At 52.4% G+C, this 27,010-nt stretch overlaps 6 protein-coding genes across 6 annotated transcripts; 4 read left to right on the top strand and 2 right to left on the bottom strand.

The window, feature by feature from the left end:
- Positions 1–4,520: 4,520 nt before the first annotated feature.
- Positions 4,521–6,679, top strand: LY79DRAFT_592260 (uncharacterized protein; the record flags this gene model as incomplete). The annotated part of the gene is made up of 3 exons (XM_060561396.1): positions 4,521–4,523; positions 5,537–5,751; positions 5,887–6,679. 3 exons carry the CDS (start codon positions 4,521–4,523, stop codon positions 6,677–6,679), a joined length of 1,011 nt encoding a protein of 336 aa, XP_060411334.1.
- Positions 6,680–7,378: 699 nt separating this feature from the next.
- On the bottom strand, positions 7,379–8,948 carry LY79DRAFT_592259 (SH3 domain-containing protein; the record flags this gene model as incomplete). Its single annotated transcript, XM_060561395.1, has 4 exons — positions 7,379–8,006; positions 8,063–8,256; positions 8,319–8,750; positions 8,835–8,948. 4 exons carry the CDS (start codon positions 8,946–8,948, stop codon positions 7,379–7,381), a joined length of 1,368 nt encoding a protein of 455 aa, XP_060411333.1.
- A 1,426-nt stretch (positions 8,949–10,374) lies between these two features.
- Positions 10,375–13,187, top strand: LY79DRAFT_308209 (uncharacterized protein). Its single transcript, XM_060552320.1, has 2 exons — positions 10,375–12,800; positions 12,958–13,187. Exon 1 carries the CDS (start codon positions 10,455–10,457, stop codon positions 12,738–12,740), a length of 2,286 nt encoding a protein of 761 aa, XP_060411332.1. The 5' UTR covers positions 10,375–10,454; the 3' UTR covers positions 12,741–12,800; positions 12,958–13,187.
- Positions 13,188–15,414: 2,227 nt separating this feature from the next.
- LY79DRAFT_308069 (uncharacterized protein) lies at positions 15,415–18,227 on the top strand. The gene is made up of 2 exons (XM_060552318.1): positions 15,415–17,161; positions 17,213–18,227. Exons 1-2 carry the CDS (start codon positions 15,665–15,667, stop codon positions 18,056–18,058), a joined length of 2,343 nt encoding a protein of 780 aa, XP_060411331.1. The 5' UTR covers positions 15,415–15,664; the 3' UTR covers positions 18,059–18,227.
- Positions 18,228–19,539: 1,312 nt separating this feature from the next.
- Positions 19,540–20,864, top strand: LY79DRAFT_581882 (cytidine deaminase-like protein; the record flags this gene model as incomplete). Its single annotated transcript, XM_060560215.1, has 3 exons — positions 19,540–19,812; positions 19,891–20,626; positions 20,683–20,864. The coding sequence occupies 3 exons, from the start codon at positions 19,540–19,542 to the stop codon at positions 20,862–20,864; spliced, it is 1,191 nt and encodes a 396-aa protein (XP_060411330.1).
- Positions 20,865–20,988: 124 nt separating this feature from the next.
- On the bottom strand, positions 20,989–23,190 carry LY79DRAFT_308111 (permease). Its single transcript, XM_060552319.1, has 2 exons — positions 22,921–23,190; positions 20,989–22,780 (listed from the first exon to the last, which is right to left on the bottom strand). Exons 1-2 carry the CDS (start codon positions 22,999–23,001, stop codon positions 21,113–21,115), a joined length of 1,749 nt encoding a protein of 582 aa, XP_060411329.1. The 5' UTR covers positions 23,002–23,190; the 3' UTR covers positions 20,989–21,112.
- Between the last annotated feature and the right edge of the window lie 3,820 nt (positions 23,191–27,010).

Below are 27,010 nucleotides of genomic sequence, written 5' to 3'. Positions count from 1 at the left end.
ACGAATGTGTTCCTGGTCGGGGTTTTCTCTTACAGATGAGCGAGCGTGGCGCGGTTCGAAGAAATACGTCTAGCCGAATTTTTCATAGACCGCTAGCCTCCCTTATGAGCTCCTTGACACAATCGCTCATGAACTTTGTACATGGACTGGGCCATCTTATGTGTCGTCAGGATTTGGTATTTCATTCGTAGCATCTAGTAAAACCCCTTTAGTGTTCTCTCTGTTACGCCACATTCGAAAACGATAAACAGGAAGTCAGGCGGCTCAACATCCGGCCTTCAAATCCGCAAATGAGGCGGCAAATTACCCCCGGGCTTTCCTTCGGCGTCAAACGCGCAAGCTCGCTGGGTATGAAAAGCATTTGCAACGTCTAGAGAGTACATGTGCTGCAATCTACCTATAGCGTTGCGTAAGAAGCCGTCCACGTCAACGCAGCAGTTGAGGGACAGCTAAGATCGGCGACAGGATCAGCAGAGGGGTTCTAGGCGACTGGCTTCTAATTCTTGAGATATAGCCTCGACTCACTCATTAATTGGACGAATCCAGTAGGTATGCAGCTTCATGGGGCCATTTCAACAGTGCTTAGAATCATGTTTTTATGGACCCTTGCCTATCTTACGTTGATTCCATTCAATCTCCGGATAAAGCGATAACAAGCTTCCATCGGCCAGCACCGAGAAGATGAGCATAATTGGCGAAGGAATTAAAGGACTCGGAGACCAAAGCACATACACACTACACACACAGCGGTCGGGCGGCGCGGTGTTATTTTTCTTTCTCTCTGTGGAATAGGCCTTCTGGCATCGGCATCTTTGTTACTGTCTCCCAACCCCCAGCAAAGTAAAGGCACAGGCAGCAAGGGGATTCAAGTGCCCCAACAAGTGCCAAGAGTGGCAACTGTTGGCACCAGGCGATGCCCGAGGTGCCGAGGGAATGTAACCGACAAGGTCCTGACACTGGCTGAGTGGGTGTGTGTCAACAGCCGCCATATGTAGCGTAGACTTTGGCTTTTCTGCTTTGGGAAGAAGGGAGTTAAGTACACATACCTAGATGTGATGGGCAGCCTGCAGGAGCTGGTGGCAACAAGGGCTGACCATGGTGGCACTGGACGCGACGTGATTTCACGTTGGAGGCGCTCGTGGCGTATCCGCAATGAAGGTTGCCACCAGCCCGGCCCCGAGCTGCAGGAGAGGACACTGGTGTGTTTGGGTGTTGCTAACGTACAGGTATTACATGTCACAGGACGAAAGTCAAATAGGGGCAGCAGTGTAATGCCGGCATCAGACTCAATATGGTCTTCGATCTATCTGCGGCGGACACTGGCGTTAGTAAAATACGTATCCAACCAAGGGTGGTTGCACTTGAGATTGCAAAGGTACCGTATCCTCTCAGCAGATTCGTACACCGCACAGACCACCCACTAGGCCAATTTCGAAAGGCGGTCAGCCAGCCTAGCCACCCACCTAGCCATCTAACCCTAACCCTTGCCACCAAACTTGCTGCTGACGTTGACTAACCCTTGCATTTGCCACTTCTAGATCCCTGTTTCTGCCAGCCTGCTAGCCCCTATCCAGCAGCCCGTGGTCGGTGCGGTGTACGAATCTACCGAGAGGATACGGTACTCTTAACATAGTCGGAAAGACACAGTATAAGCATTTTCCCTGACACTCAACAGAGTCAACACAATAGGAGTGATCTGCGGCGGACATAGTGGACGCTGGTTGGATATGGCGGTAGTGCTGATACAACTAATTGAACAGCATGGTTTTGGAGTCACCGGCTGAGCTTGGACGAGCAGTGGTGATTGTCGCTAACGATCGACAACGGTATTTCCTGTCGAGAATCTAGGCGCAGCCAGGTGTGTTATTGAGAATGAAGGTAGTGTAGTGGACCTGAGGTGAGTGGTTGTTTAACACTGGGACGGCTGCCTCATGCTGTGATCTGTGTTGCTTCTTAATTTGGATGATTCAGCTTACCTTGCAGATACCAAACTACACTACCTACCTACCGATTGGCACCGAGGTATGCCAGTAGAGCACCACACCGCACTGACTGCCATAAGGTACCTTTCTTCACCGATACCTGATGGGGCTCACACAAAGGTATCTGAGCATGCAGGCTAGGCTACGCGGGTACCCATCCTATGAAACCGGATAAGTCCCTGCCTAGCTGGTGGACCTGACGTTCTCTCCTACACCCTCTGAGATAGATACGTACCTAGCCAAGGCGGCCCCCCTTCAGAGAACCGAGAGAACCGAGAAGTGCAAGGCAAGACAAGAGACAGAAAGGAAAAGGCACGCTGCGACTGCAACGCCATTCGTTGCAATGTGGATTTCGGACGCACTTGCAGATGCAACTGCGAACCTACGCCAACAAATGCAGCCGAAAGGAATCCTTGAGGCACAAGGGAGACAAGCAAGCGTGCAATTGTTGCCTGCACCCTCCTCCACTGCCATAATAAATAGTTTCCACATGGTATTGATGAACCACTCTGGCGTCTTGTTCCTGGCTAGGTTGATGGCCTGTTTATGTGCCTCTCTCTGTGCCCACCAAAACGGTGATGGGAGACCATTGGACCCTTGTGCCTCTATCTTCCCTTTCCCCTCAGTCCGCCGCTTCCCTTCCTAGTGTATAATCTACTAGGTATGCACACTTGTTCCTCCGTTTATGATATGTGAGAGGCCTGGGAAGCGATCCATTCAACCGTTCGACAGCGGCGGCACCACCAGCCGCGATACGCACGTCTGTCCCTTGTTGATCCTTGATGGCCTTCCTTTCCTTCTTCCATCTAAATTCTAAACAGTTCCCAGAAGGACCATCAGTCTTGCAGTTCAACTAGAAATTACAATCAGCCCCGACGAACAGAGGTCTCTACCTCCTTTTTTGAAGTCAACACCAGACCGTTCGCGTTCGTGTGTACGGCTGACTTCCATAATATTCTTGTTCGTTGGCTTCCAAATGCCCTGCCATCTTTCCACATTGCCGCCAACACAATCTCTCTTTCGCCGACACCCTTGAGCAACCTCACAGCTGGGCTCGAAACCGCTCCATACCACGTCCGAATATATACTCCCTGTTCAAGGTCAACATCACCAAAATACCCTTCCTGATAAGGTCAAATACGATCGCAAGCACGGGCACAAGCAAAGAAAGGCATAGACCACTGCTACCAACACGCTTCGGCTTGCTGTAGCAAAAGCCCGGGTTATCTCGCCCTAGTACCTTATAGAAGGAAATTCTACAATCTAACCCGCCAAAGTGGTTCGAAATCAACATCTCCCCGGAAATCCGGCCTCCAGCCCGAGATCAAGACCACTTGCGCTACACTTGACACTGCACGAACGAGATGCGTCAGAAGAGACTTTGAAGGACCGCCGAGTATTAGACGCTGGGCCTGAAGTCGAAAGCCGCCTCTCGAGCCTTGATTCCGAGCCTTTGAACATCATTTCGACCTTTGCAAGCGGGCCCTGGCGCTGCACACATCCCTTCTCCTTCACCGCATGCACATACTCACCCACCTTCGTACATAATATCTGCCTTCTTACAGACCACCACAAGGCATTGGTTTACCCCCTTTCCCGTGGTCTGACCCTACGCTGGTCCGACAATCTGATGTCGAGGGAAAGGTGTTTGGAGGTGGATGACCTTTGCCCATGGAATAACCCCAACGACCATACACACAAACGCATTTAGGACGAGGACGATAGCGACGTCAACGCACAGCGCAAACGCACACAAACAAGAGCTGCGAGACTCTCTCTCAACCGCGCATCCCGATACTATACTTGGTGGAAGCCAGGCTTCCTCAGAAGGCATCTGCTATCATCGTGTTACTACTCACTCACACGTGGCATGGCCGGCGGTTTTGACCAGCACCAGGAATTGCCAGGCATTGGACAGGAGCGAACAAATATGGCAGGCCTAAGCCGCTCGTTCAAATCACCAGCCTACTTGCGGGCAAGACGACCGGCCATACCTGGAAGGGCCTTGTCCAACTCTTCAGACATATCGGTCGCCTCGACGGGTTCTCGCTCCGACGACCATTACGATCTGCCTATGTCTGGGCTCAACACACCAGCTCACGAAAAGCCGGGAACGGATGGGCCCAAGATGCCAGCGCACTCCGAGTTGAGCTTTCCTAAAGGTACGTTGCTACCTACATTGCTTCTTGTTTCGTCCAAATGATTTTTTCTATCCCACTTACCGTTTTGCGTGTTCCCTTGTGTTTCTGCTATTCTTGGGTCGAAGCCAGTCTCAGTGATTCGGTCATGTTGATTTGGTTTTGCATTGATTTGATTCGGACTTCACCTTTTCCAGCCCCCTTCCTCAGGAGCGGACGCCTCTCTGCTCTGACCTGTTCCTTATCTCGCCTCTCATTAATATTTCCGACGGTGTCCGTCGTGTTCTCTTTTGAGTGCCCCAATACCCTGTACCCGGTCATTAATGGCGCAATGCGTCGTCGGCCCTGATAATGGTAACGCCAGTTCGCCGTTTTTGTGAGCCGCCCAAGTGGAGGCCCCATGGTAGATGGAAGTTGGCTCGGGTCTGAAGACGGAGGTACAAGTTTGCCTGCGAGGTCTTTTGGCATTCGTTTCCTCCATGGCTTTTAATATTTTCCTGCTTCGTTATATTTCTACCAAAGGCTACCCGGGGTAAACCCAAAAGCCAGAGCCTCAGGGGTCGGAGAACAATGAGGGCTCGAAGTCACTAGGCCGCATTGACGGGGTTGGCTCCGACGAGCAGCGAGTGGACATGCCGTGTGCTGTTAGCAGCATTATCACGTTACTTCACGTACCACCTACGTACGTAAGGTTGCGTTGAAAGGGGGGTTGGAGAAGAGGTCGCGCCTATGTCTGTGCCCTGGCCAGAGCTGGTCTCTCTCAACCACCCATAGCCATAGCTGCTACCGGCTCGCCACATCACGTACTCCCTCAGGCCGAGAGACCAGCAAAGGACGCCGTCACGCCTGCGTTACAGGACGCCCGTAACATTGTGTGCGGCGACCCAAGGCTTTCCATGCCTAATGTCTTCGTACCTGACGTTTAGGCCATGCCGCTAGAATCAGGTGGTATCTTTTGGGGTCGAGAGTGGGTATTTGCACACACCACTGGGCTGAGTCGACTATGCAGTGCGACGGACCCAGCGTCAACTAGGGTCCCACCGCCTCTGTGTCTCTGCGTCCAGCCCATCTGCGGCGGCCCCCTTGCGGCTTTGGAAGGGATATGAAGGCATGGGGTCACCTGAACCCTCGGCTTTCCATGTCTGGGGATCATGGCCAGAGGTTAGCTGGGCGGCCTTGGTTTTGACTCGGCCAGGACCCTGCCACATATCGTCATTGTTCACTTACTGTTGTCACTTTTTCCCTCCTACGCTAAGCCCATTTCTTACCCTCCTACAGTTCGCTCCCGTCTCTCATGGCTCCAAGGGTCCCTTACCGTTGCGTCATGTCCATTTTCTTCTCTTTTCTTTTGCCTTTTTTCCTAATCGGTTCCGATCGGGGTCTGACACACATCGATGTTCCTTGCGTTCCCGACAGGAGACCACGAGACTAATCCGCCCTCGGCTTTTCTTAATAGAGGAAACATCCGCACCATGCCAACTCGACTTGTCTACTCTTCAATCCGCACGATACAATCGCAGTCGTCCGGTTGCCATCGACTTGCCTCCTGCCACTATTCGAAAGATAAACTCGGCGCCCGCCTGTACGCCAACACCGCCTGAACCTTTGTCGGCCCGTGGAGACGTCCCTGGGTAAGTGCAGTGCAATGTCCTTGCCCCAACCATTATGTCGTTGTCCTACAGTGGTAGGATTCGTGAAACCATTGACGAAATGAAGTAACAAAGAAAAAAAAAAGGACACTCAAGGAACTGACTTGAATTTTCTAGTGGCTATTTCCCGTTTCACGAAAACCCTAAAGGTCGCATTCACCGTCCACACCCTTTCCAGGCCCAAACCGAAGTTGGCCGTACGAGACACCACTCTCTTTCCCTCGCCGTCGATTCCTCGTCCAGGTCTGACCAACGCGGTGCTTCTCTGTCCGCAGCCATGGCGTCGTCAGTCCGTCTCTCTTCTCTGAGTGCCATTGGTTCCTCCGATCTTTCCAATGTCAACACACCTGTCGCATCTTACCTTCCCAGCGGGGTTCACGATAGCCCTTTACCAATGGGCAAATATTATCCATCCAACTACGAGCAACAGAACAACCACGGCGCAAGGACTGGGTCTCCCGGAACTCCGAGCCGTTCCTCTACAAGATCCGAGGGTCATGTATCTACGTGCGAGGCTTTCAGGACATCTTCACGACAAGACTCGGAAGCCCGCCGTAAACTTCAACAGTACCAGCGGGATATGATTGCACAGGCAAGATTGGCAGCTAGTGAAGTGCTTGAGAGTTCGCCTAATCAAGCCAACGCAGCATCAAGCTCCACAATTATGTTGAACGGGATACCATTGACGAATGTGCATCACATCGGAGCAACCGGCGTCCACAAGCCCACATCACCGAGACTCTTGCCACTGGGAAGTCCAGGCCCTGTGACACCCATGGATTTGGAGGGCGGGTACCTCGATTGGGGCTGCAATGATGAAATCGCGCGAGTGTTGCAGGCCGAAGAACAACGGATGCGCCGGGAAGGAGTAACTTCTCCGGCAGTGGGAACGGGCCCGCAACCCTATTAGGTGGCGAGAGGCATTGATCTTGGCATTCAAGTTCGCGATCATACGTTACTATGCTTATTTCAATACTACGGCAACAATAGTAAGAAAAGGCAGAGATGTCAGAAAAGAGAAGAAAACCCGGGGAAGCCCGGGTGGAGATGACCACTTGGTCAAGAGACGATCGTTTATGGTTATGATACCCCTCTGGTTACTAGGTATAGTAAGTAGGACTTGATTTTGTGGACACCGTGGTAGTGAAAAGAAGGAGGTGGAAAAACATGGTTGGGCTTTTGGTTGATGGTGGTCTCGGGGTCGAGCCATTTGATACCCATAACATGGACTACTTTCGTTACATCTATCGGAGTGGGGTGGCGCAACCATCACCAGCCGCGCGTACATTGTTTTTAGTACAAGGCAGGTGACAGGCTCGTTGTGGGTAGAATGGTAGGGACAAAGATGGCCCATTTTAAACGATTATGTTTGCCCATCACCAAATAGGCGGTGCTCTGTGGACCTTGCTACCCTACCTAGATAGGTACTCTTCAACCTTGACCGGAAGACAAACATGAACTACCTACAGACAGTATGGACACCACAGGTCCAACTGTCAGCACATTGATATCAAATCAATTTTGCGTACGAGAAACGCGGTTCTTTTTTTCTTTCTCTTTTTCTTTTTCTTTTTCTTTTGCCAAATGTACTAATCCTATCCTCAAGACCTCAAGCGGCCTTGCAATAGTTGGCAGGGAAACTACCCTTTACGCCACCCAGTTCGCCCATCCACCAGTCCTGATCCGTTTCTGTCTTTTTTACGATCCTGATTCTATCACCTTCGCGGAAGCTTAAATCCCCGTCGCCTCCTGAGAAATCATACTGAGCTACAACATACTCTTCCGGCGCCTTTAAGCGCTTCGCTGGGGGCGGTGGTGGTGGCTTCTTCTTCGCTACAACATTGCCGTGATCCGATGGAAGCCCTGATTGGTGGCCGAAATACTCCGCACGGGAGCCTATGTAGGCCGGCGACACATTCGAAGCGCCTTGAGGTTGTCCAAGAGCTGTGGCAGTTGTGAAGTCGGTAGGGAGGCCGAGCTGCGAGCGCGAGACGCTTATACTGCTTGATTGTGGACTTGGCTGCGGCGAGAAATCTAAAGTGGATGCGGATCGATTGGCTGAGGTGGTAGAAGGTATTCGCATGGTTCGTAGCGTCGGTGCTGCACTTTCACTTGTATCAGACGGTGTCCGAGCGAATCCGTTGCGTGATGATGCTGGGTATGCCGATGACTTCCGACTCTGTCCGTCATCCCCTATCCTGGCCGGCTGTCTCCAGTTCTTGCCATGCGATATGCAGCTGATAGCCTCAACCTCTCTCTGCACAGGTAGAAATGTTGCAGACCAAGCCGATACCACGTTTTCCATGGGGGTGGAGGAGAAGGGAAATCGTGGTCCTCGCAGTAGTTGTGGAGCGCAGTGTAGTACAGGCCAAGTAGCCTGTTTTGAATGCAGACGTGAGAGGCTAGCAAGTGAGGAATTAAGGCAAATATGGCTTCTATGATGGGGGGTAAGGCATCTCGAAGGTGGACATCTGCGACCTCGAACTCCTTTGATTGAGATCCGTCAGCTGGTGTGAAGCTCAACTTCGCATTGCCCGGCGGGTGCTTACCTCGGACGCGCATGACATCTCAAATTCAACCTTTGACAGCTGGGCATCTTCTTTTGGCGTCCTCCCGGTCTTCTTCTGAAGCTTTTTGACCTTCTCTTGGGCCTTCTCATAGTCCAGCCGTTTGTTCTCGCGCTTCTTGATAGTTTTACGTAGAGGCTGAATGAATTCGCGGGCTTCAGTGGCTGGACGAATGACCTGGGAGTCAATTGCCGCCACTTCCCCAATCAGCTCATCCTTGAGGTCGGAGTACACTCCGCTGAGCTTAAATGTGCGATCGAGCTGCAGCTGAGGCGTCTCAACGCCGGGGCGAGCATGTCCCTCGGAGGCTCCAACAATGGGGTCATACAATCCCTGATATTCCTTCACGATAGCCCACTGGCTAGTGACCATGGCCACCCAGGCATCACGGAGAGTCCTCGTGTTCTCGATGATCTGACACAAAGGCAATAAGTCAGAAGGGAGAAGTAGCTCATTTGAATTAAGGAGGACATGTATGTGTGGTACAAGGTGATATACCTTGCTCAGCAGGCTGTCTGCATCTTCGTAGTCGTGTAAGACTGCGGCGATTTTGGCATTGTCACCAGGGCTCTTGCTCATGAGCTTGCCGAACTGCCTTTGCACGGACTGCATCTTGTATCAGGGGAATCGAAGGCCACCAAAATGGCGGTGCTGAAGACGAGAGAAAGGAAATGAAGGGCGTGGTCTCGGTAGTTGTAGGACGCCGGTCTCAGGGCGCTGGTCGAGGCGGCAGAACGAATGGGCAATGACAACGAGATTTGGCCGGGAGGGTTACATCAGTTTCAAAGCTTCAGTATTGCGGGCCTAGATGGCGACTCTCGTGCCATATGAGTTGGGAATGGAAAGAATGTCGAACGGCGGTGTCGGACACTGTTTCGAGCACCGGCGTTGTGATGTTAATAGAAGCGGAGGGGGTTTGGTCGTTGGGAAGGGTGAAGGAAGAGCAGCCGCTGGTAACGCGTCTTAACAGTACCTACCCACCTACCTAGGTAGTACAAGTACATTTTTATTGAGGCACTGCAGGGGAGATGACTAGGTACATTTGAGTGAGGGGTTCTAGAGGAAGGTCATGTTTGCGCGACGGAGCTTGCCGAAGACGAGAGGTAGCGTCGGATGCGGTGGGGTTTTACTTTTTGGTCGACATAAGAGCAGGATGCCGGGGAGAAAGCGGATAGTTGCGTTGAAGGAGGGGGCCCCAAACCCTTTTGCAGCGAATCACAACGCGAAAAATGAACGAATAACCTACCCTAGCCCAAGTCGCAGAACAGAGATAGGTATATACTCCAGACTCGGGTCAATTGCGGTTTGCTGTATGAAAGGAGCCCACGTCTGGCATTGGCATCCCCAAATATCCCTCAGGCTTTGCTCATTGCCCTTTGGAACATGCAGCTTAGGCAGAATGCCGTGCGCAGCATGCGACGTGTACTACATTGGCCAAAGCTCTTGATCTGCAGCTTACTGGAGGAAACGTTGATCTTCAGAGGCGGTGTGAGCCAACGATTTGCAGCAGTCAATAGAATCAAGAAGTGTCTCCAAGTGTTATAGCTATGATCGGCTCCCGGCACGAGTCGAATCCTCCCTCCCACCTTGGCGGCGGACAGGCGGGTCCAAGGCCAAGCCAGTTGCCTGCCTCAGCTCAACATGCCGCTTAGCGGCCCAAAGATACTGTGATGTACCTTGGCCTGACTAGTACCATCAACCATTGGCAAGGACTAAGTTCCAGACCGCGTAGAACAGCCATACATGCGGAAAATGTAACGAGGTTTGAGACATATTTGTGCTGTACTTTACGCGATTGCGCAAAGGGCAGAAAGCGGTTGACTCCTCAATCATTACATCTCTGCCGCCAATCCAAATTTTCCAGCATTTCCCAGTTACCCTGTGGCATTGTGGTCGCCACAAACACGGCGAGCGGTGCATTAGCAGGTCACGTGTCTCGGCACGGGGATAGGCGTTGACGCTCCGTCCTCTTTACGCGCGCTGAGTCGCGTCTTGTTTTGCTCGTTTATATTGCATTCGGCTTGTACTGAACAAGGCCAACCCCATCGCCACCCTACGCAGTTTCTCGATCAATTATGGGTTGAATCTTCTGTGTAACAGGCAGTCTTCACGGACAAAATGTCTCTTACAGGTCACAATACTAAGAGTAGCGACAGCCAACCAGCACTTGGCCTGCCTGTTGCCGCTCCCGTCTTGGAATACGTTTGCCTGTTTACCCACGATCTGAAACGCAAGCAGAAGCGATGGCAGGATGGTCGACTCAAATTTCACACATTTAACAAACGCATTATGGTGTACGATGAGAGGGGTAACTTTATCGGCGATATGCATTGGCGCGAGGATTTCGACTTTGGCGAAGGCGAAGAATTCAACCTGGAGCGAGGCGCAGTTATAGTCCAGGTTTCTGAGTGCGTGGGCAGCAAAGACCAAGATCTCACTGACCTCCTCGATAAGAGAGCCAGGGAAGCCGAGCAGAGGTATGCGCGTTCTTCTGCCGCCACCGCAAATTCACCTCATCTTACCGTACGGCCGCCCATTGTGCCCCAAACCCATCCCCAGGCATCTTTCAGGCAACGCCACCTCGTTGACGTTGTCAACACTCCACGAGGGCCACGGGGCAGGGCTGTTATACCCACAATCTCTCCCTACGAAGAACGTATCGTTACCCAGCAATTGTTAAACTCCTCGGAGGGTGAGAGCCAAAGGCCTATCAAGAGGAGAAGAGACATTTCGCCTCCAAGCAAGTCAGGCTATGCTCAAAACTTGTTCGGCGCAACTCTGAACCTTTCATCTTGGTCAGCTAGTGCTCCATTGCGACAACAGCCGACACAAACAAATAGAAATGCTTCTCCCACCCCAGAAACAACAGCAAAGCCGGGCGTTCCAAGCAGAAATGCCAGCTCATCATTGCTACGACCTTCTGCAATTCTCAATTTGACGGGTGATGACATAGTTCAAGTTGAATCATTCAAGCCCTCGGCAGCCGCTAGCAAGAGAGGAGGTGCTGGAAACGCAACAGAAACACCACCAAACCTCAATGCTCTGGTTTCAACACCGTTCAAAGCACCAGATACGGGTAAGCTAAGGAGCAAAGCAATCCAGGGAGAAGATCAAATGCTTGCCGAATCCGAAGAAACGCTAGTGGTCAGGGGCCAACAGCCTCAGAGTTGTGCCAACAAAACAAGGAATACGGCTGCGAAGCACAGCGCTCGAAAGTCGCAGGATGCGAAATTGAAATCGATTCGCCATCACTCGGCCGCTCAGCCTAGCAATGATGCACTGCATAACTCCGCGATCCATCCCATTTCTGCAGAAAACGAGTCACCAGAGCAGCGCGGTGGCATTGCAAAGGATACAGACATCTCAGCCCTACAGCCATTAACAGACGAGTCTTTGTTGCGGCTGGTTAGGAACACAGGTCCGGAGGAACCAAAGTCGAAGCTCCGTATCAAGGCTAGAAAGAAGCGTGGCCTATTGATGGTCGCAAAGAACACCACGGCAAAAACTTCAGAAAGACAACCTGATTCGCCGGGTACAAGGATAGAGGCACCTGTAACGGAGAGACAGCTCATGGCGGTTGACACTCTACAAATTGTCGGTCAGGCTGCGAGATCGATTCCCCCAGTTGGCATACTACCTCGTTCCGTAAACTGTGGTGTTGGAGGTGATGCGTGTCAGTGCGAGCCAACAAGGGTATACGACGATGAAAAGATTCAATCTTGGTCCGATTCAGCAATCGAGGCCACGTTTCAGCTCGAGCCCACGCTGGTCAACGGCGATGACATTCAATCATCGGGTGAACCCGTACATTCTAGAGTGAAGTTACGGGAAGACAAGACACAATCTATCACTGGGCCACATAGGGAGGTGGAGATGATGACTACCCAGTCTGGGCCCCGGCTAGCATCTCTCGGACGAAGGAGCGTGAAGAGCAAGGAGGTAATTGGCTCCCTCGACCCAGGAAAATGTCGGGTGGCGGCCGAAAATCCTCCCGCAGCGCCAGCTTCGCGAAAAGAGACCATTGTTTGTCCAAAGACTGACTCGGAGAGGAGCTCCTCAGCTAAGATAGCCGAAACAAGGTTGCAAGAAAAGGCTACTCTTTTGAAGAACCCGGCAACGAGAGGGCGTAAAGCAGCAAAAAAATCAGACGCAGCTGGATCCGTTCCGCAACCCGTGTTATCGGGCATGCCGGATCTCGCTGTTGGCAGGATTGATAGAAGAGGAGGCAGCCGACCGGAGGTAACCCTTGATTCAGCCGCTGCCTTGGGAGGTGAAACCGCACGGGAAGTCTTCGGGTTTTCGAAGGCCAGTGGAGGGCCTTGGAGCAAAGAAGCTTACGACTTACTAGGATGCAGACGGCCCAGGGTGAAAGCCCGGGTGAAGGGTATTGGCGATGGAAACTAGATGAGCTACACGGCTTATGTGTCCGGCGCAACTGGAGTCATTCTTCAAACTTTCAATGAAGTTAGTCACTTTCAGCAATTCGGTCCCTGGTGACAAACACGACCGCTTCAGGGTTAGCATACCCAAGGATATGTTTGTAAGGCGTGAACAGAGTGCGTTTATCGTGCGCTTCTGCAACCTTGAGCAGATTTGTCTGACTGAAAGCTTTCTTGACTAGCAACCTGCGTTCAAGTCTCCTGCTAAGCAACCAGGCGCGTATTGTTTCGAGTTAGACAGCTTTAGCATTCACAGAGATTCATGACCCTGTGTTTGCAAGCTTGTCACGCCGATGGGCACGAGAAGCCCCGAACCAAGACGTAATAAGGCTCTACACCAAGATGCGCAGCCTGCAGAGTCAACTGGACTCAGTTGAGTTCAATAGTGCGGAATTCGGCTTCTGGCCCCGATACTAGGACGCCAGTACAGTGTTGCGTAGTCTCTCTTCAGGCAGTTTCTGCGCTGAATCTATCTCTTCAGTTCTTAATCGCCTTATCACTGTTACGTTACAGCTGCTGAAATGAATGTGCGAACGGCTAGACCACCAGGACTTCTCCACAACTTCAGGAAGGCGATGCCGGCTTCCATACAAAGGCCCGAGGGCGAGCAGGGAGTACAGCACGTGATTTGTTCACGATACTACTTGCTTTGCTAATGTGGTGTCGTTACAGCACAAGCGTCATGACCGACCTCGAGCTTTCATGGTGGAGTACAAGCACCAAAGAGCAACTCGCGCAAGGCCGGCAGTGAGTTCACAAAACGCGGCTTCGCCACAAGCAACAGATCGGCCCACCCTGGTAAACCATGACCGTAACGGCGTAGTCTGTGGTATAATAAGTACTAATAGACCACGACTGATGTAGCGACCGTTCGTGAAGCCACAGTTAAGTATGGAGTCCCTGCCCAGCGATGTTCGATCGTTGCGAATAGCTTTATCCATTAGCAGACTTAATTAAGGGTTTAGTAAACCATCAAACACACCAAACTGGGAGTTAAGTCCCAGGCTTTATGATACTCTGTTCACCGGTGTAGGGAGACGGTCAAATTACAACTTGACTTGCTGGGAATGTCAACACCGCGGAATGGCTGGAGGCAAAGCCCTTGCACCTTGGTGGCGCGTTTCCGACCACCCACACCCACTCCTAGAATCAGTATAGTGACGACCAAAAAGTCGGGAAACCCCGCGTCTAAGGTGCACAACATACATGACTACCCTCTGGGTTTCCAAACTTTTTGGCTGGAACTGCATCCTCTTAGCCTTGTGCCAACACGGGACGGGTAAGATTCCATTGCATTTGTAGCTTCCCCAGCGGGGGTAAGCCACGACAGAGAGAGGTGCGGAGCTTATGTTAAATGTCAAACACCGAGGCATCACACCAGTTCGCTCAATCGTGTGCAAATTGCGTGATAAGATTTGCACCTGGTACATGCTGGTGCGTACGGTATTCACAAATTTGTGCTACACACTATGAGTTCGCACGCTCAGTACGAAGGAAGACGAAGCTTGACGAGGTTGGGGGATTCTAAGTGAGGTGGATTATGTGTGGGGTTGATGGCGCCCATCATCCCGCCCAAAATGCACAAGTGGATTCATCATCCCCGTATTAACCATGCCTGACAGAGAGGATTTGGCTAAGACGGAATGTGCAATCATGAAGGGAACAGGCTACTGAGCGGAGGAGCAACCGGCCAGCCATTCTTCTTTTCACCTGACTGTCTGCCTAGGTAGTTACTTTGCTAAGGCCTCTATTTGTACCTACATAGGGCGTATGAAAGGATAAATTACTTGCTGATCATTCACATGGCGCCATGTCAGCAAAGCTGTCTACAAAAGGGCATAGAAAGGTGGTATTCATAGGTAGGCACTAACAGAGATTCAGACAATGACTGGTCGTCTGAAGCCTCAGGCGACAGTCATTGGTTGCAGTCTGACTCACACTCGTCACGTGACTTTCAGTGCATGGCTTACTGGCCAATGACACTCGAGGATACTCGCCGAAAACCAGCATGCCTAGCTTGCAGTATACGGAGTACAGTATCCAATAAGATGATAGAAAGTGGGTCTACTGGGCTTCTTGAGAGCGTATTATTGGTCCGACTGCGAAACAACAGCCTGGGGACGCTAGTCCATTTTCATCTCGCCGACGAGCTCAATCACAACCACCTGCTGCGCCTTGCTGGGGGTACCAATGTGCTGCCATCAGCGGCCTCACAAGGTGAAATAATATCCGTGATTCCCGCCCAACCACACTGCCCATTGTTCCCCTGAACTCTTCCTCTTTTCTCTTCCTCAGCCAACATTGCAACACCAGACACGCCGAGTGACACATTTCACTGAAGCTACTCCAAAGCTGGAGCAACTCCCCCCTTGGCCCCTCTTCAGACATACGCGGCTCCCATCGACATTGGTCAGTTCACCAACGAATCCAGCTGCTGACAATTGTCTGCTTGCTGCATACGTTCATTTTCCAGAAAGACAATTCACGTCTCACCTGGAAACGAGTGTGACTGTATCTTGGTGTGATCCAACACTGCCGAGACTTATTCCTCGTCAAGGTATGCTTTGTCGCCACTTTGCTTGATCCCCCTATCATGTTGTGCCCCCAGATAGCGCTTAGATGGACAAGTCTGGCGAACTAAAACAACCTTTCTCCCTCGTTATGTACACTCGTGTTAAGCGAATATCCATCCCTCATCTTACTCTATGTTCTCCCGGCATCCGCAAGGGACATGGACACGCAAGGGTCATATACATACTAAGGCGAAAAACAGGTACTCACTCACACTCCAGCAATTGAAACTAGACACACATCCTCCATCAACACCTGGGACTTGAGACCGCATCAGGCATTCGAGCCCTCGCCACTATTTCGTTTACCTTCCGCGGCATGCCTTCAGTAATCAACATCGCAGACACAATGTCCGGTGTGATACAAAGCGATACGGCTGCAGCCTTTCAAGGCTTCTCCATCTCGCAGCCCTTCCTCGGCGCTGCTCTGCAGTTTTACCCTGAGATGGGTACCCAGCAACTCGATGACCTCATCAACGCTTACGTCTCCGGCTCCGCCTCCATCTCAGAAAAGCGTGCCACCGTTTCCATGGACTTCTTCGCCTACTCCCAGCTCACCGGAGAGACCTTCAAATACTACGCCGTTGATGGCCAGTCTTTAAGCACCACGACCTCGTCTGCCGGATCCAGTCCCATGCAGGGCTCCAGCTATAGCTCCAACTTCGTTTCTCCCGTCATCTCTGACTGGAGCTGGTCTCAGTCGACTTCCAGCTCGGCTTCCGTAACAACCCCAACCTCAGTGATCCATGAGGCGATTCCGTCCAAGTCCTCAAAGAAGATTGCCCCGTCGGCAGCAAGGTACCAGGCCAGCGACTTTTCTCATCTACCCGGCATGAAGATTATGACCAAGGATGGCCGTGATGTCACGAACTCTGCTTCTCGCGGTTGCAAGACCAAGGAGCAGCGCGACCACGCCCATCTAATGCGCATTATCAAGGCCTGTGACGCTTGTAAAAAGAAGAAGGTCCGCTGTGACCCCAGTCATAAGAAGCGCAGCGCTACTCAGTCCCAGAGTACCAACGCTGCTGCCACTCCCGTGCGTTTGGCGAAGAAGGCCAAGACATCTGCAAAGGATTCACGAACAGCCACCGAAAGATCATCGCAACAGGACACAGCATTCACAGCACAATCTTTGGTTCCAGAACAGCCATTTGCCAGTCTTGAGATTCCTAGCAATCCTACCAACCTTACAGAGGCCTGGGAGTCCCTTGTTCAGTTCGACGAAGAGCCTGTCGACTTTTCTCCCTTCAACTACGATTTCTTTTTCGACCCAGCTGGCCACCTCACCCCTGAGTCGAGCCAATCTCCCGCCACACCCTCGATGGTATTCGCCCAACTGCAGAGTGGCTTGGGAACCCAGCAGAATCCCGGCGTCAACAAACCATTCTCCGATGAGCTTGGCATTGAGTTTCCTACTCTCCCATACCTGGACTCCACTGCACCTGCGAACAACTACGTCGACTTTAATCTCTACTCACCCGAGCCAAGTTTCTTGGACGACGATGTCGCGCTGCTCACCGACATTGGTTCTGCTATTGGCAGAAACCAGAACACTCTTTCTCGGCATCATGACCCAGCTCAGGATCGCTCGTCGACACCTTTGTTGGAGGATACCGATCCTTCACCAGTAGTACCTGGTGATTGTTTAGTGGTCAGTGACGGTGCAACACCAAGCGGAAACTTCTTGGGAGGATCCAGCACTCAAAAGCGTCGTTGCCATCTCATTCCACGTGGCGGGGTATGCCCAGCTTCAGCGGCACTCTTCGGAGGATTGGAGAACCTGAACTCATCTACTGACGAACAGAGAGTCTCAAAGGTGCGTATCGTGCGTTTGGCTCAGCAACAACTTCGACTGACTATCGAACAGTGTGAACTTGCGTCTCGGACGAACGTGTGCAACAGCTTCTCGGCAGCCCAGACCATGCGCTCATCTCACGTAACGGATGGAAGCCTTCAAACCAGAACAACTCAAGTTCCACAGGCTGCCGTATCTTGTCCAGGTAGCGCACAGCAAGGAACAGTTATACAGCACACGACCGCAACTGGAGCATTTAGCCGGATACCAGCATCCTCAGTAACCGCGCCTTCGCGCTTTTCGAGCTCTGTAGAGGAGCCGTCTTGTGCGAACATTGCAACGACAGCAACTGTTAGCGGCAATCGCAGACTCGCCGACAGCGCAGCTACTAACACTTCACTGGACGTTTACCTCCAGGTATCCGCACACAGGTCGACAGAAAGTCGAAACACTCCTGTACCACTGAGCTTTGTGCATTCCGCCCCTCAAGTCTTCGGACTAAGCGGAGTGCAGTCCCCACTGGCGATGGTTGACGGCTTCCTGTGGAAGGGCCGCACCCATGTCAACAAGCTGTCCAACTCGCAGTTACTGATTTGTACTGTGTTGCTTGCGACGGCGTTTGGCATGTTTGCCAGTTGGCTGGAGGTACAGACAACTATGTACAAGTTCCTCCAAGTCGCTTTTGGTCTGGCCATGTACAACGCCTACCAATCCACCTCCAGTCACCATGACTCGAGACCGCAACAGAGCCATATCAGTACCACGCCAAAGCCACAGGGCTGCAGCGACGGCGCAAGGCTACTCTCCTGTATCAGCACAAGACTGCGACACACCTGTTTTCAGAACCAGGACGCTCATTGCCGGGCCATACCTGCAAGGATGTCGAGGGTTCTAGGCCTCGCGCAAGGGTTCTCATGAGCTCTTACGTCGACCTGCAGCTCGGACTGAGTGGTCCAGACCTGTATGGATAGGGAAATGTGTTTTAATTGTCTTGGCTGATCCTTTTAGGAGCGTTGTTTTCTGAGATACCCCTCTGTTTTATTGATAAGATGCGCAGTCCCCGGCGATGGGATGTGTGTCGGCTATATCATCGGGCAAGTCTGTGCTTTGTACTGCATAAGTGGGAACAAGACACTGGGATATCTTGCAGTTGCGTCCGACTGAAGATCTGTCAAGTTTTCCCCTGGTTTTACTCTTCTGCCGTTTACAATATACTGTCTTGCTCACATACTAGTATGACCATGCACATTCCTTGATGTTTTGTGAAATGCATTGCATTATACGCCCTGATGATTGGGAGGAGATTGTAAGTGTCAGCGCTCCATGCCAAATTCCAATTTGGCAGTGGTTGGTGCACCATTTTTTTGCAGGTCGGGATCACGTGATTGTGTTTGTTCCCACCTGTTTGCAAACTTCATCCCTCCACACACCAACAAAGACTTTATGTCTCCCTAAAGGCCGGAGAAGATTGTGATCGACAGACTTGAGCATGCAATAGTGAGTGATACAACAAACTGCCTTTCAACGTGCTTCGTTTCTTTTCTTCGTAACGGTTTGAGCTGACAATTTTGAGTCATTGCTGTCCTACTTGGGTATTGGTGGTCCATCGCTCAAGGACATAATTGTAACAGTCTTGGATAACTTTCACTATTGGCGGTGTTAGCCTGAGAATTCTTTGTTTTTTGCTGATTCTCTGCGCGACGCAGTAAGGCGGACAATCAGTTGTGCTCTTGTCCTTCCCAGAGGCAAACAACACTCGAGAACAGACCAGAGATAGTGTCCAAGTACTGTGAGGTTTTGTCTGGGAAAAGCCGGAATCATTCTATATCTCAGAAGGGTCTATGTGAGTATTCAGGAGATCTTCTCAGCTCTTGCTCGGCCGCAGTAACAACTAGCGGTGCCTTCTATTGTGCTGCATTCAATACCCTGTTGTACACCACAAGACTCGTCGCTCCAGGCAACAAATCTACCTGTAGTGATATAAAGAAAGTGGAACAGGCTTTCGAAAAGGGCCCGCGTCGGCCTCAAAGATGAAGGAAACGTCAAACCCGTACTTATCCCGGGGTAAGAGTGTACCAATGGAGGGCACCGAGGAAGCTCCTTCCAACACAGCCATTGCAAAGGCCCCTTCCCCGTCAGATCCGCCCGCAGATGGGTCTGAAGACGACGCTAGGCCTGCCGCACAATGGAAAGAGAAAGGGAAGCGGCTCTCTTCAACAAGCAAGTTTCTGCAAAACATCTTCTATCGTCTCATCCCTCCCTTTTCTCCCAATCCCAAACCCTCTTCCTCATCCACCTCGCCACCAACCACAAACACCACGACAGCTTCAACAACCTTGCCACAGCCGGCGCGTCCATCTCGGCAACCACAACCGCCATCCCCACCAGAACACCCAGCGATGGCTGCCGCCTCTGCCCAGCTCAAGGAGCCCGTTATTCCTTTATCGTCCTTTAGCCATGTTGTCACTATCGCGGTGTCAAATAACAATGACGAAGAGAACCAAATCAAAGCTTCCAATGATACAGCTGCTGCCAGAGCTACGGTCCTGGGCCGGACGGATCTTGATTCTACCGATAGACCACGGTCATCGGCATCTATCCCACAGGCATCTTCGACGCCCCTCGGCGAAAGACCTATGCATCAAGCCTTCATGGGCCAGGCCTTGGACATGGTGAGCTGAACCCATGGACACCTTCGTTCCAAAATTGGAGCGAGAAGAAGAAGAACAAGAAGCTAATCACATCTACAGGCTCGTCTGGCTCTGAGAACAAATGAAACGCCGGTTGGCTGTGTTCTCGTCTACAATGGTTCTGTCATCGCAAGAGGCATGAACGCGACCAATGTGACACGAAATGGAACTCGGCATGCCGAGTTCATGGCAGTATCTGCTCTGCTGTCCTATCGACCCAGGAACAATGAGGAGGCCGTTGATACTCAGCTTCGCCAGCAAGCCAGCGAACGGTCCAAGGCAGATGTGACAGACGACGAATCTGACTTATTTCCCATGGACGATGACTACGTAAAAAAGGGTCATCTGTACCCATATGGACAGAAGCTCCATCGCGCCACGCGAGTTGAACGTTCGATTGTGAGGGAGTGTACTCTCTACGTTACAGTCGAACCTTGTGTCATGTGCGCCGGTCTCCTTCGACAACTCGGCATCAAAAAGGTCTACTTTGGTGCCGTCAATGACAAGTTTGGCGGCACGGGAGGCGTTTTCAGCATCCACAAGAACTCAACAGATACGCGCCAGGATCCCAACCCTGTCACTGTTCTCAGACCCCTCCAGACCCTGACCAACGCCTGCAACTTGCCTCGGCCGGTAAGCTCGTCATCTGGTAAGAGTTCATTGAGCAATGGTCATCCAACAAGCCAGTGGGGAGACGGCGGCAACGTCGAGCCGGGATTCGATGCAGAGGGCGGCTGGGGACGAGACGAAGCTGTTGGCTTGCTCCGACGTTTCTACGTTCAGGAAAATGGCCGAGGTAAGCAACCCAATACTATACTGCTCCCCCGATACTTGTTGCTAACGTTTCTCTAGCACCTGTCCCCCGCAAGAAAGAAGGACGCGCTGCTAGACTTGCTGCAATGGAACAGGCTGGAAGCGATGCCACAGCACCCGTAAATCCTCAGTCTTCCGACGGCGACGCTGATGGGCTCAACGATGCCGGCAATGACAACACTGCTACTCCCGAGTCGAATGACGACGTTGCTAACATTTGAGAATAATACATTGCTCGGGGACTTAGACGCCTTTCAGGCTAGTACATATTCCATCATGACAAGCAACGTCGGCGGGCAAGTAAGTTTATTCACGTTTTTTGTTAGATTGCTTTTATTGTACATTGGACGCAAAGCAAATAGATGGACCTGCGTCCTCCATCGGGTATCCTTTCCAACCCCCCCGGCCAGAGTGTCGTGTGCTAGTGACATCCCGCCAAATTCCCTTTTAGATGATATTTTTGTCGCATCTATGATCGGTCACCGTGAGGAGTGACGATCTCCTCAACTTCTCTGTCCTTGCCATTCATGGAGACACCCCGCTCGGAACTGACGGTCTTCTCGAGAGGCTGGGGCTCGGGACTGCTGGCGGCATTGTGATTGTCACTGCGCCAGAAATCTTTCTTGCCTTTGAGGAGACGGCGGACCCAAGGGGGAAGGATGCCGCCAGGTATGCGCCAGGTCCAGGGGTCCTTCTCGTGCTTGTTGTGGGGAACAATACGGCCGCCGGAGGCCTTCTCGATGACCCAAACAAGGGTGTTGATGAGAATGTAGCTGCACACGCCGCCGATGAGACCATCAGCGATAGAGTATGTGAAGGGCATAAGAGCCAAAGTGATGAAGGCAGGGACAGCGTCGCCCATGTATCTCCAGTTGATCTCCGTAACGGCGCGAACCATCATGGATCCAACAAGGATTAATACACAGCCAGTAGCCCACGGGGGAATGGAAGCAAAGATAGGAGCAAAGAAGATGGAGACAAAGAAGCAGAGTCCTGTGGCCATAGCAGTCAGGCCTGTCTTGCCCCCCTCAGATATACCGGCTCCAGACTCGACAAAAGCCGTAACAGGAGGAGTTCCAAAGATGGCGCCGATGGAGATGCTGAGGGCATCGACCATGTAAGCAACAGATGACCCCTCGAAGTCCTGAGTTTCCTCGTCGATAAGGTTCGCGAAGCGAGCCATGGAGTAGAGAGTACCGGTGCAATCGAGAATGTCGACGTAGAGAAAGGTGACCAGAGCCAGACCAAAGGCGCCACTGTGTCCTCCGATATTCCACTCCTGGACATTAAGGGTCCTCTGGAGGGGGTGGAAATCGACAACTCTCTTGAAGAAGTCGAAGTTGGAGTCGCCAACAGTGGTGTACGGGAAGTAGGTGACGTCGGTACCACGGGGCCAGGAGATGATGCTGACGAGGATGATACCAGTGAGAATTGCGCCCTTGAAGCGGTACATCATCAGCATGACGGTCAGAATCCCACCGCAGAATATGCCGATCCACATCATAGGGCTGCGCATCTTGGTGGATGAGGGGCATAAGCCGTCAACCAGCTCACCCTGCAAGCAGCCGGCCAGCTCAAGGGGGGTCGAAGTGGCACCGACGACCAGGCCGATACCCTCACTGTAGGTCAGGCCGATCAAAGTAAGAAAAAGACCAATACCGACACCAGTGGCAAGCTTGATGCAGCGGGGGATGGCACGGGCAAGCCACTGGCGCATGCCGAGCAGGGCAAGGCCAAAGAAGATGAAGCCCTCGATGAAGATGGCGGTAAGAGCGACTTGATAGGGCACTGCGCCCGTTCCGTGATAACCGACAACGGTATAAGCAAAGTAGGCGTTGAGGCCCATACCCGGGGCGACACCAACGGGCATATTAGCCAGTAGTCCCATGAAGAAGGTGGCGAGGGCTGAAATGGCGGCAGTAGCAGTCACGATGTCGCGCTTGACCTCGGCGACGCACAGCAAGTAATCCTGATCATTGTCGCAAGTGAAATCTTCCTGTGTGCGCGGGCAGACGCAGGTTCCGCCTGTGTCGGCTACAATGGACGAGTTGACGGCGATAATGTAGGCCATGGCAAAGAAGGAGACGAGGCCGGCGCGGAGCTCGGTGAAGAACAGTGACCCTTTGCGCTCACGGGGCTTTATTCCGGTCGACTGTCAGCGAGTTGCGCATCGTGCATGAGGCATCTACCGCCTCTGCACTGCGCATGCAGTTTGCATGGACGTGCTCCTTGAGGATTTCCAGGCCGCGGGACGGGACGGGACGGGACTCGACTTACATGACCGGAGCCTTCGAGCTGGAACCACCGACCGACGGGGCCGGCGGCGATCTTAGCATTCCAAGTTTGAACGAACCCCATTTCTACACACAAAAGTTTCCCTCTTTCGCTATGGGAATTGACCGGCGTTCAAACAACGATAAGAATGCCCAGATAGGCACAGTCAAGAAGATGTGAAAGAGCGTAGCGAGCAAGAAGTGGCCGAGTTGATGGGCATGAAAGAGATAATGTAACCCAGTCGACACCAAAAAGTAAGGCCAATCTCAGATAGGGGGCTTGACAATGAGCTGCAAAAGCAAGTAAGGCAAGACCAGGCAAGCCTCAACTTGGTTTCGTGGCAGAGACAAGGGACAGTATGATGATAGGCTGGACAGGGAGACCAATGCAGCGCCGACAGGCGTATGGCGACAGCAGAAGCAACGGCAGAGAACGGCGAAGAGAGAAGAAAGGAGAACAAGCCTAGAAGGACCTATCGACAACCGAGAGAGCGGAACGGTGGATGGGTTTTATCAAATGGCCACGGAACCAGCGGCCGGTAACGGGCAAGGCGTTATCAAGAAAAATTATCGACCAGTATCTATTAGTGCAAAGGATTACGATTTGCTGGAACCCTTCGGCAGGGGGGGGAGGGGGGAGGGGGGGTGCGGTGGGGCACAGAATGGACTCTGAACGGCCTGGACTGCACGTCCGCCCCTCTCTCTTTCTTTCTACGTGACGACTGAATGCCTTAAATGGGATGTAATCAGAGACAGTAAAGCATTCGCAAAGCGTTGTATTCTCGGGCGGGTTCGTGGGAGATGTATTGATGGGCGAAGGCGAAGAAGCCGAAAACCCTCAAAGTGACCGGCCCCAATAGTAGCGCGGGGCCCTTATCACGGTCTCCATTTATCCCCCCCTCTGCTGTACTCTTTCTCTCTCACACACACAAAAAAAGGATACCTTGATTTGGTGTGCAGGCGATGGAACCCTGAAGAGGAGGCCAGCATGGGGCGCTCTAGCAAGCTTGATGATTCCGCCTCCACACCCAAAGAAGCTTCCTTACTCCATGTGGATGTGGGTGCGGCATAGGGGATGGATGAGGTGGCGTTGCATTGCATGTCTTAACACGGGCGAAAGTCCAGCAAGGTTAGAGGCAAATCAGCAGCTCAAATCCATATGGACAGCGGATGGGCCTGGGAACAGAGACATGATAGAAGGCGTTTAAGAGCGCATCAGTATAGAATTATAAGTCGTTGCGGGTTCTTTGGGAATGAGACAGTTCCTTCAGTGATTCTTGTCTCCCAGGGTTGGATCTCATGCCATGTCATGTTAGACCTGATGCGACGTGCCGGGCGGCGCGGAGACGCCTTGCAAGGACCAGTGAACGATATACAATGTTTGGCGTATAAGAAGGGGATACATGATGGAGACAGGCGCTTCTTAGACCTGAAAACATATGGATTGGCCAAGACAATAGGCGTTGGAGTTGGAACAAACTGCATGTTACGCAGGCACAAGCATGAGTTGAAGCTGATGTTGAAGTGGTTGTCCAGAGTGTGATGTTAGGCAACATGGTTCGTGATGGCTGCGGCGGGGAAGATCTAGACGTCGCTGGTGGGGCGGCCGGGCGGAATGCGATGCGTCGAATGGGGGATCAGGACTTTAGCAATGTAATTTAAGTTGCGGGTACTCTCCGCGACCCAAAGAAGCCTCGGGATGATTGGCTTGGGATGTCGGTGAGCAACACCTGCAAATGCAGCTCGGCATGCAGTGCAGCATGCAACTGCAACCACGACACACATCAGATAGGTAGTTTAGCATGGCGGAACGCACTCTTGATTTCAATCTACCTAGGTAGGGGACTTCGTCCGCCCCTCACTTAGTCTACCTCAGCTTAGCTGGCTTTAGTGGTGACTGCATAGATTACATAGGGTGCATGCCTTAGCCTGTTTAGGATATTGCATTTGGAACAGTTATTTCCTCTCCTGCTGCTGCATCCAACCCCAAGATAGAAACAGCTCAACGTTACAGCTTCCTTTCTTATTGCTCCTCAGCTGCCTATTTCTGGCCCCTTTTCCCCTTTTCCCCTTCTCCCCTTTTCCCCCTTTCCCTTTCCCTTCCCCTTTGCATTCTTTGCCTTCTTGTCATCATGCTCCTTCCCGCTGTCTTCTTTGCAGGGATCGGGCATCACCTACCTCTCTGCCTACCTATGTACACCAAGGTACCTGCTCAAATTGTACCCCGACTGCCAGGATCGCCTTTCAACGCCCGCGATTGGCCAGACGCCTTCCGAGGCTAGGCCCTTCTCGGGGCGACCGGCCGTCGCCGTATCTGCTGCCCGTGACAATTCTCTTGCTTACCTGCCTAGTATTGTCCCATAGCCCGCCGAGTGTTTCCGCATGTTCAACCCCCCGGGATTGTGGCTCGGCTTTCTGCCTCATTCGTCCCAATGTATACCGTCAAGAAGCGCTACTGCTCGTGAATTTTCCTGCTCGCTGCGTTCGCCTTGGGAAATCGCAACACTGCCCTACCATCACGTCACCCGAGTATTTCTTGTCTCTGGAGTAGTGCGAACCAGCCAGGCGACCCACCCACCCCAATATGGCATGCGAGGCATCAAATGGGTTAAAGCCACGTCTTGGGTCCCGCCAAGCCGGCTGAGTCCACCGTTGCGCGATGTCTTGCTTGGGGCGCTTCAGCTCTTAGTCTCGTTCCAGCCTGTACTCACACGGGGCGGTGCTGGCTCATGAAGATCACCACTGCTCGATTGGGAACTCGGCTTGACCAACCCATTCTCAATTCTTCGCATCCGGCCGCCGGCCGCTACCTCAGTCCGGATGCCGGCGCCCACCGCTACCAACATCACTACTGCAGCCAATCCGCCACATGTCGTTTGTCTCGGCGATAGGGGACCCCCACAAACTCGGTGCTAAGTGGACCATTCGTTGATCTGGACTCTGAGTTGATTCTCCATCAAGGACTCGTCCATGCTTGCCTTTGCGATATGGACCAGCGGAAGATGCGGTCGCAGTCTCCGATATCACGCACCATGTAACAACAAGATCTTACTGTCCCACAAAGTTTGGATGACTCGTTGGTAGCTGACTGGTGTGGGTTTCCCCCCGAGTGCGAAAACTACAGCGCCTCTGTTGAAATGGTCGCAACTTAGCGGGTGGTATGTCTCTGACCATGGCAGGTGTCAAGGATTGAGGCCGTAACACGCAGGTTTCAAGCCTGCGGCAGCACATTTTAGGCTACGGACTCCTCTTTGTGTGTATCCTGTGAAACTTTAGCTGAGTGACGTTGCTGTATTTATCCATAGGACCGCATAAGGCACGAGGCATGACTATACGGTTCCCCAATGGGCTTGTTGATGGTGATATCTCTATTGAAGGTTCGTGGCGTTGGCGGGGGGTTGCAGGATGGATCAACATCGGGCACCCAACTAATGTCACATTCCACGGTGGTTTCGATACCGTTCATGAAGTGCACACAACTTTAAATGACTCCGGTGGAGTTCCCTCATCAAGAAACGGCCGAGCTGAGGCCCACTCTGCCCTCGCACAAAGCTGGGTATGAGCCCCCATTGTATTGGAACAGGCAGATATGGTGCGGTCTAGGTGTTTGTCGAGCACTGTCCCTCCATGTCACCCGTGCGTTCTGCTCTATTCGACGTGTCTCCCTAATTTCCCATCGTATAGGAGAGCCACATTGGCAGTTACGGCACCTTGACGTTCGGATACGGTTCTTGTTACAACGACGGTGCCACAGGGTTTGCGGGGGGGGCCGGATACCCTTCCCTTCCTTTCAGCTGGGTGGAGCCGAGGCCGCTCTTTGGGACGAACGACGGCTGGTACATGTTGACGACTGAACCACGGGTCGGGGTATTGGTCATCAGAGCTGCTCGACGCGAGCTGCCCAGTGCTACCAGTGCGTTGGCGACTGTTGGCTACATGTCTCCCTCGGTCTATCGCAAGCGCCAGCTTCCCTGACGACCGGCGCCCGACTGTCATGCATTCAACATCCACAGGGAACCAAATTGGCGCCGAACCCCTACCACTATCGCAAGACTGTCGAGTGTTTGCTGGCAATTACGCTTGATTGTTTAGGA

This window comes from Colletotrichum navitas (assembly GCF_030913465.1).
Source record: "Colletotrichum navitas strain CBS 125086 chromosome Unknown LY79scaffold_56, whole genome shotgun sequence".
NCBI classification, from domain to species: Eukaryota; Fungi; Ascomycota; class Sordariomycetes; order Glomerellales; family Glomerellaceae; genus Colletotrichum; species Colletotrichum navitas.
This window is presented reverse-complemented; position numbering and strand designations above follow the sequence as displayed.